Below are 8,895 nucleotides of genomic sequence, written 5' to 3'. Positions count from 1 at the left end.
TCTAGGATACTCTCATGTGGAGTCAGTGGTTCATACTTGATAACTTACTCATGTATGGGTTCTAGGTCAGCCTGCATCTTCGTCATTCGCTCTTTCTTGAACACGGGGTTGGGGTACTCTTTAAGTTTCTTTGGAAGGTTTACATAGTCAATGGCTTTCTTCTCTTTAAGAAGAGATGGTTTGAGCAGGAGAGCTTGTTTTCTCTACAAGGGAGAAAAGGAGCAATCAAAGCTATCGTTCGAACCACTTTTAATGGTCAAACGATGAATTGTCCTTGACAATTGATTATGCATTGTGTTTTTGTGTGTTGTTCGTGGTTTTCTTCTTTTCAACCTCTATTTCTGGTCCTTTATCCTTTTCAAGGTCCACTACAACCTTTGGAGCTTGCACCTCAGGTTCTTTGGTTGTTGTTGGCTTTAAGGTCTCGAAGCTTCAGCATTCTACTCCTTAGCTGCCCTTGGACGTTTCCTTGTCAGCTACCCCCCTTGTCTTGGTTTAGAGCCTTATAATACTTTTATGGGGGAGTAAATGAATGTCTTCCTTGTACACTTTAAGTTAAGGCTCATCGAAGTGGCTGATGATTATGTTTAAGGGGATCTCTTCCTATTAACTGGGAGAAAATACTTATCCAAAAGTATTTCAAAATTGTATAACCTCTCTCGACCAAAAACAAGGAAAAATAATGTTTTTTTGCAGTTTTTTGGTATCAATGGAGAAAAACCCACGGTGTGGACTCGTCACTCCTCCCTCTGATCACACCTTCTGGCAAGCTGTTAATCAATCCATAGCTTGCTCTCTTCACCACTACGGTGATTGTTATTATGTTGGGGCAATCCTTGGAAGCATGTTCAAATCCACACTTATAAATATATAGAACATTGGGGTTTGGCATTGGATTTGGAAATGGAGTTGGGACACCTAGTGTGACAGCTCTATGTGGACACTTAAAAACACGATGCGGGGGACCTTGGAATGAAAACATTAAAGAGGTGGCCTGTGTGAGCATGACATGTTATTGAAATCTCTTGCTCTTTATTGCACCATGGCTTCAAACAAGGAGGGTGTTTCTTGCTCTTTATTACACCGGCACATACCTCTCAGTAAAGTACTTTGATAAACTAGCATTAGAATATGTGTAGGTTAAGGAGCATTTGGTATGGGTGGTGGGGCTAATGGTTTCTTTGGTTCCAGGAGCATAGGTTGTGCTACTTAGTTTCCCTAATACCAACAGAGGATTGTATCATAGTTCCTATGGTACTGGAAATGAGAATAATACTATTGTTGTCTAGGCCTTAGTAGTAGCAGACAATCCGTGCTTGTATAGTTTCAATGGTGGACACCAAATTATGTAAAGTACTTTGATAAACTAGCATTAGAATATGTGTAGGTTAAGGAGCATTTGGTATGGGTGGTGGGACTAATGGTTTCTTTGGTTCAAGGAGCATAGGTTGTGCTACTTAGTTTCCCTAATACCAACAGAGGATTGTATCATAGTTCCTATGGTGCTGGAAATGAGAATAATACTATTATTGTCTAGGCCTTAGTAGTAGCAGACAATCCGTGCTTGTATAGTTTCAGTGGGTGGACACCAAATTATGTCTCTTTGTATAAATAAATATGGTTTTTCACTCGAGGAATTGACTCGGGCTAGGGCCTTGACATTGCCCTTAGGGCTAAACCTACCAATGTTGGCCTAATCGGTTGAGCAATTTTTTTTCCAACTTGTCCATGCTCATGTCCTTGACTAGGACTCTAATGGTGCTAATTGGGCACCCTTAGTCATTTTGAGGCTTTGTTAGATGACACGTATCTCTTGGTTGGAGCGGAGAAACGACTTCTACATCCTTGTTACTAGGTCTCTGTAGAGATGGTCATGAAGTGGTCATGAAGCCTCTTGCTCTTGAGACTTATCATAAATTGATCGATGAGCAATAAGTCATCCATAATCTTTGGAAAGTAGCATTGTGAAGACCACATATAATCCCACATTGTTTCTCCCTCCTCTTACTTGAAGTTATAAATTTATGCAATGGGACTCCAACTAGCTTCATTTGGTGAGAATCCCATCATGAATATGTCTTTTAAGACCTCATAGAGTTGACCTTTTCATGTGGAATTAGAGACCTAAACCACGAGGCTACTTTGCCTTCAAGGAAAAGTCCAAATGAAGAGATCTTGGTGGGATCATCAATCCTTCCCATGGCCTCACAAATTTGATCAAACTTCTCTAGGTACTAAGAATGGGATCTCCGGTTCCATCAAAGTTGGCCATCATCCTTGAGGTTTTATTTTTTCCAACTCTGCGAAGGTCCCAACTCTCTTGGATCTATCTCTAAAAGAATGATGAGATCCACACATAAGTCATCATACATGTGTACCTATCTACTAGCTCTCCAAGCATTACAGTCACCCAAAAGGAGCATGTCTAGAGCCGTGTGTGTGTGTGTGTGTGTGTGTGTGTGTGTGAGAGAGAGAGAGAGAGAGAGAGAGAGAGAGTATACAATTGTAAAAAATGGAGGATGTCTAGAGCATCCCCTCAGCTGCCAAGACAGATAAAACGTGAGGTGAGGTAAGCATGCAATTATCGTACCTGGTATGAATGCCACACACCTTGCTGAATCCATGTACATGCCGTTCATGGAGGGCTGTGAACTAGGTACTTGTCACACAAGCCTCACCATAAGCCACCCCACACATGCACACACACACATTGGAATCCACCAAACTTCTGTGCCTTTAGGGAGTTTTCCACTCCAACAAATATACAAATTGGATGCAAGAGCAAAAGAAGTTGGAACAGAAAATTATATTGAGTGACAATTGACAGGATCTTGAAGCCCAGAGCTGAAGAATCAGTCTCTCAATGGAATCCCAGATGTTGGTGATGAACGGTTGTAATACAGAATGACTGAGTTGATTTAACCTTGGAGAAGCTGAAGTGGAATGGATGGCCATTGACACTCCCTAGAATGAGCTGCAACTGATATTATTTTCCAAGACTATGGAGTACAACAAGCCTGTTAAGCTCTCTGGAGGATGCGCAAGAACATCATGATGAGCATGCATTATAGGATACCTTCTGGGAACTTTATATGGAAGCTCAATGGTGCAAAAGTGCAAAAATGAAACACCAGGCTTCCTCACTGCAGTGTGTACCTTCACCATCTGTACTTCTTCTGGTACTTGTCTCACTCAAGCAATCTTCGTTTGACCTCGACTGCCTTGTAAGTGTAAGACCATGACAATGCTATGTACACACCCACATTCAAAGTACACAAAACTGCAAGGAGCCAGTAATAGTAGTCCAGATGACATCTATTAAGATTATCTACAATCCAGCTCTCGTTCCCTCCTCTGCTTGTCACAGCCTCAACAACACTAATGAGGGCGCTGCTTAGATAGCTTCCCAACCCATTGGCACATAAGTATAGAGACATCCCCAGACTCCGCATGGAGTCTGGCACCTGATCATAGAAGAACTCTTGCTGTCCTACAAGAGCAAAGACATCTGACACACCTAAAATTACATACTGCGGAAGCAACCAAAAAACACTCATTGGAATCGTTGCACTTGGATCATCCAAAAGTCCATAATATTGAGCAACTTGCAGGCGTCTCCTCTCAACCAAGGCTGAAGTTACCATACAAACTATGGATAAGAATATGCCAACCCCTAATCTTTGAAGCAATGTCAAACCACGTTCACAACCAGTGTACCATCTGGCAAATGGAACGAATGCACAGTCGTAGATGGGCAGCACAACAAGAACTGCAATAGAAGTGAAAGTAAGTAGAGAAGCTGAGGGGATAGTGAATAAACGACCAACACTTCTGTCCAGTGTGGCAGCTTGTTCTACAAAGAAGGTGGCCGCCTGTGCAATGACCAGTCCATATATAATGGTGGTTACCCATATTGGGATAATCCTGACAATAAGTTTTACCTCTTCAACCTGTGTGACAGTGCAAAGCTTCCAAGGATTTATACTTTTTTTCTCTGAAGGCTCAAAATCTATTCGTGCAGTAGTGATATCAGAGACCATAAATGCATGTTCTTCATCATTTCCTTTGGATTCATCCTGCCACAAGGGCTTCTGTAATCTTTCTTCTGTTGCTGCTTTGTCGAGGCACCTGCAAATAGGTTCATGTAGACAATGAGCGGGACAATTTGATAAATCAATGCACTTACAGAGAAGCATCCACTGCGTATCATGGCAAGCATTTGCATTACAGTCCTCTATCACTAAATATTTAGCTTCCAATTTGCATAAAACTTAGCTCTATCCAAAAAAAGATTCCCTCTAGCGAGCTGTAACAAATACCCTCTTTGCACTTCGTCGACGTTTTCCACAGATTCCAAGGCCATGCACTAAAGCCCTGCTCTTGCTGCTGTTGCGTTTTCTGCAAACTCCACACACCTCCATCTCATACCCATGAAGCCTTCAATTATCCAAGACTTCCGCTTCTGTTGCTATCAACAGCACGACCAGCACACGGCACACACTAGTCGTCGCCTTTAGTTGACAAGGCTCTCTCAACGCTAGTCAAATCAGTCCATGCACACCGGCAAGATAGATTTATATACATACATATATAGACACGTATATATACATATATAGATGCATATATATATACATATATATGCGTCTATATATGTATATATGTGTCTATATATATACATATATGGACACACACACACACACACACACACACATATATATATATATATGTATGTACTATGTATACATACATACATACACACACATACATACATATGTATGTATATATCTTTTAGAAACCACTAGAATATGGTGGTGTCCCACACATTCCAAGTATTGTCATTTGTTTTTGGGCTAGGAATTGTAGAATGTGGGATGTAATTATGGGATCAAGAAGATGAAGAAGATAGGAACTTAGATTAGGAAGAAAAAGAGATGGAAGAAGAAGAGGTGAAAAGAAAAAAAGAAGAGAAGGAAGAGAAGACGAAGAAAAAGAAAGAGAGGAAGTGGACGAAGGGAGGAAGGAGAAGAAGAGGGGGGGGGAGGAAGGACTCAAGTTGCTACTACAAAAGGATCTACCCAACGAACAAAAGGGAAAAAACAAAAAAATATTGAAAAAAATATGAATTTCTTTTTCCGAAACTTCCCTGACCATTAGGTTTCAAGGTTTTTTAGAAATATGGTTGTGCAAGCTGCCCTCCTAGCTTCCAGGAGTCTCTAAGAGCCTTTCCAGCCTCTTTAGTCCTCTTGCTTTAACCCTACTGAAAGCAGAAGTTGCAAGGAAAGTCTTCCCCCCCTGTTATTTCATTGTTTTCTATAATCTGCTTGAAGCTTTTGCATGTGTGTATCTATGCATTTCTAATTCCAAATCTATCCCCTCTTGTGATGAAATCAGACATTGAAAATGGAAAGAAACTTCACAGGCAGAAAGAGCAGGAGAAAATGCCTAGACATGCATACCGTAATCCCTTTGTATGTGAAAGCTGCCTTTTTCCCATTCGTACTGATTCTTCGTCGTGAATTTCATAAAGAAGCAAATGATCATGTGGTACGGTTACATGCCACTTGCGTGCAGCTGCAATGAACACTTGAAAAATGCTAACCAGAGGACTTCCGTCTGGAATTTTGTTTCGATACAAGGGAGTCCCAACTAGGAAAAGGCAAGATGCTACTGTGATCAAAACAGCCAATATGCCAAAACCAAGTCCCCAGCTTGCATTGTCTTCAATGTATACAATGACCGTAAATGCCAATAAGGCACCCGTGCAAAGGCCAAAGTACCACCAGTTAAAAAAAGAGCTTTTCCTATTCCTTTCAACCAGATGCTCTTCATCGAATTGATCTGCACCAAACGCTTCCAGGCAAGGTTTCACTCCGCCTGTGCCAATGGAAATCAGATAGAGAGAAATAAAGAAGAAGGCTAACTGAACTGTGGTTGCTTTGGGACAGCTTGTGCCACTAGTAGTACAAGATGCAGGTTTGAGAGCTGTAACAGATGCTGAAAGCGTCAACAGGATCATCCCCTGAAAGGTGAAGACATGACACAAGTGGTTAAATTTTCTGGTATATTAGCAACAGAGTTTATGCTTGCTCATACTGCAAAGCCGACGATAATTAAGTATGGAAAAACTTTTTGCAGCTTTATGTTTACTTACAATAACATAAAATGTTGATAAATAAACAATCGTCCAATATCGCCCCCAATATGCATCCGCAATAAAGGCTCCAAGGATAGGCAGAACTGTGGTGGCACCTACCCAGTTGTTGACACTTTGGGTTGCCGAAGCAGTACCCATATGTAACTCATCTGTTAGGTATATGACAAGATTTGCAGTGATGCCATAGTAGGCAAGTCTTTCCATAAGCTCGTAACCTGTATCACAATAAATAAATATACTTGTATCACTAGCTAGTCATATTTAATAGCTGAAAGCCAATTTTGTTTTATCAGCAATAGCAAGCATCCTTTTTGTATGGCAATTTGTAATGAGAAAAAACCTTAAATAGGTTGTTCTGTTTGAGAAGATGGAGGCCGCAGCAGTGCAGCCATGTTTTCCAGGTGAAGCGGCCAACCCAGACTGTTCCCTGCCAGTGGGGTGGCAGTGCAGCAGTGAGGGTTCGTAACAGGGGGTCATGAGATCGAGTCCCCATGGGTGCACCCCTTGGGGTGTGTGGGCTTGGCCACGGCAAAATACCGCTTATGGGCAGGCACTCACCTGACACCTTTGGGCAGAGAAAAACTGCTATTGTCGAAGGATCTACTCGAAAAAACCATGCTGTCACAATTTCGTAAGCTAATGGGAAAGGTGATTGTAACAGATCAGCAGTATTCAGCATTCTGTATGAGATGTAGAAAACTTGACAGGTGGGCAGAAGGGAGTGTGACACATCAGCAGTCACATAATTTTAACGATGATGGTAACAGGCAGATGCAGCAGATTTCCATGCAGGCTGATTCAACCCTTTGACTCTCACCTCTGGCAACCCAACTGGGACAATCAGCAAACAACTTACGAAAATCAAACATATGAGCCAGACTCATCATGAGTGCAACAGGACCCTCAAGAAGATGGGCTGCATGGGAGGAAGCTTTATAAGGCTATGTAATCGGGAATAATAAAAGGGCTCTATGAAAACCCTCTTGTGTATAGATCACCCTGGCATATAGGCCCAGCATTCTAGATCAAACATCATCCTCTCAAGCAGTTATATATCTGTAGTTCACATCAAGCCCCATACTCAAAAATGGCATTTCGGCATCATACAGTCATGCTCAAGCTATGTCATAGAACCACTCACAAGGCTTAAAATCATCAACTCCATCAAGCATAGCATTCTATGACATCCACACTCAAGTCGTCAGCACCCAAGAGTTGGTGCAGGTTCAAGTGGGTAAATTTTCATAAATAAACGACCATACTAAGTTTTCATCACTTCTCCAGACGTGACTGTCAGACCCAGCAATGATGAGGGCTACCACTAAAGACACAAACATGCATGCTCTCTCTCTCTCTCTCTCTCACATACACACACACGCACGCACGCACGCACATGCACACACAAACACTCAGTAGCTGGTTTGCCAATTGAACCACTTTGGATGGAAAGCATCAGCAAGGACCATCTAGCTGCAACTTGGACAAAGACTTCATAAGCAGTCTGCATATCCGTTAATGTGGCAGAAAGATAATGATAGGCTCTTCAAGTCTAGGGGTTATACATGTAAAGCCCCTTCATCATGTTACATAGATCTTAACTCTTAACCTTAAGATTAACTGAAATACACAAATCAACCTCGACTCTCACTCTTCTAGAAAAGATATTATCGTGCACCAAAACATTTCTTTTGCAACCCTGTTCTCACAGTCCAGCAAAGGAAAGAGATGGTACCTATGATGAAAGCGCAGGCTGCCCAGCCACCAGTACGGGCGCGGAGGGCGAGACGGGAGCGGAAGTCGACAGTGCCATCGCTGACGAAGGGGGAGGGTTCCTTCAGAAGTAGAGGAAGTTCCTGCTCTGAAGCAGGAGCAGCAGCAGCGGGAGACGAAACTATGTCAGAGTCCGCCATAGCCATGGCAGTGAAGGACTACAGGAGTGAAAACCACCCGCCGATGGTTGGAGATCAGGATTTCTGCAAGAAGGCTATGGAGATTATATTTCCGTCAGTGTGGAGATCGCCATGGCCAGATAAAATGAGGTGAAGCTGGAGAAAATGAGCTGAGGTCTCGCCATGGCTAGGAGAAGGATGTCAAGCAGCAGTAACCAAATGCACGAAGAAAGACAGCTTCTCACGTACCTCTTGGCAATTCCGTCCCAAACAAAAATTAATAGCTTGCACGTTTTATTAATTACCTCCACTATATGTAGCCATATAACCATTTAATAGCTTGCATTAATCCATCACTTTAGTTGTTCATTGAACTATTGAACTCTAGTGGTGGGGATGATTGGCAATTTGGCATTCGCACAAATTGTGCCCTTGAGTTGTAAGTCCACCTCATGCATGCATGGCACGCCCACAAGCTAGAAAGTTTTTAGGACCACATCCTCACATTGACCACAATTGGTCAATAAAGGGATCTCCTACCTTACATAGCCATTCGCAACAACAACAACTAGCAAGTGCGCATGGTTACCCCCCCCGCTAAACGGTGTTTTTCTATTTCTTCCGGAGGTAATGTGTGAAGCAAAGTGTTTGCTACACCACTCAGTGTAATGTTTTAGTCAATTTGTCGCCATTACACAACTACCCCACTACTAAGGGCTTGACATAATTGCCACTCACTCTATCAACCAACTTGCACATCCACTAATTATTCCCTAAGTGCATTGGTTTACAGTGCGTAAAGACTCTAAAAAATGGTGAAATTGTGTCCAACCATTTGCATGTGTTTATATA

The 8,895-nt window shown here is 42.2% G+C and overlaps 1 protein-coding gene across 1 annotated transcript; it reads right to left on the bottom strand.

Moving 5' to 3' along the window:
- Positions 1-2,778: 2,778 nt before the first annotated feature.
- On the bottom strand, positions 2,779-8,268 carry LOC147616448 (protein NRT1/ PTR FAMILY 8.3-like). Its single transcript, XM_086777524.1, has 4 exons — positions 7,887-8,268; positions 6,152-6,369; positions 5,457-6,019; positions 2,779-4,128 (listed from the first exon to the last, which is right to left on the bottom strand). Exons 1-4 carry the CDS (start codon positions 8,068-8,070, stop codon positions 3,189-3,191), a joined length of 1,905 nt encoding a protein of 634 aa, XP_086633650.1. The 5' UTR covers positions 8,071-8,268; the 3' UTR covers positions 2,779-3,188.
- Between the last annotated feature and the right edge of the window lie 627 nt (positions 8,269-8,895).

The sequence above is a fragment of the Cibotium barometz genome, chromosome 38, assembly GCF_041138505.1.
Source record: "Cibotium barometz isolate CiBa-2024 chromosome 38, ASM4113850v1, whole genome shotgun sequence".
Taxonomy (NCBI): domain Eukaryota; kingdom Viridiplantae; phylum Streptophyta; class Polypodiopsida; order Cyatheales; family Cibotiaceae; genus Cibotium; species Cibotium barometz.
The sequence above is the reverse complement of the archived record's forward strand: the minus strand, read 5'-3'. Positions and strand labels throughout refer to the sequence as shown.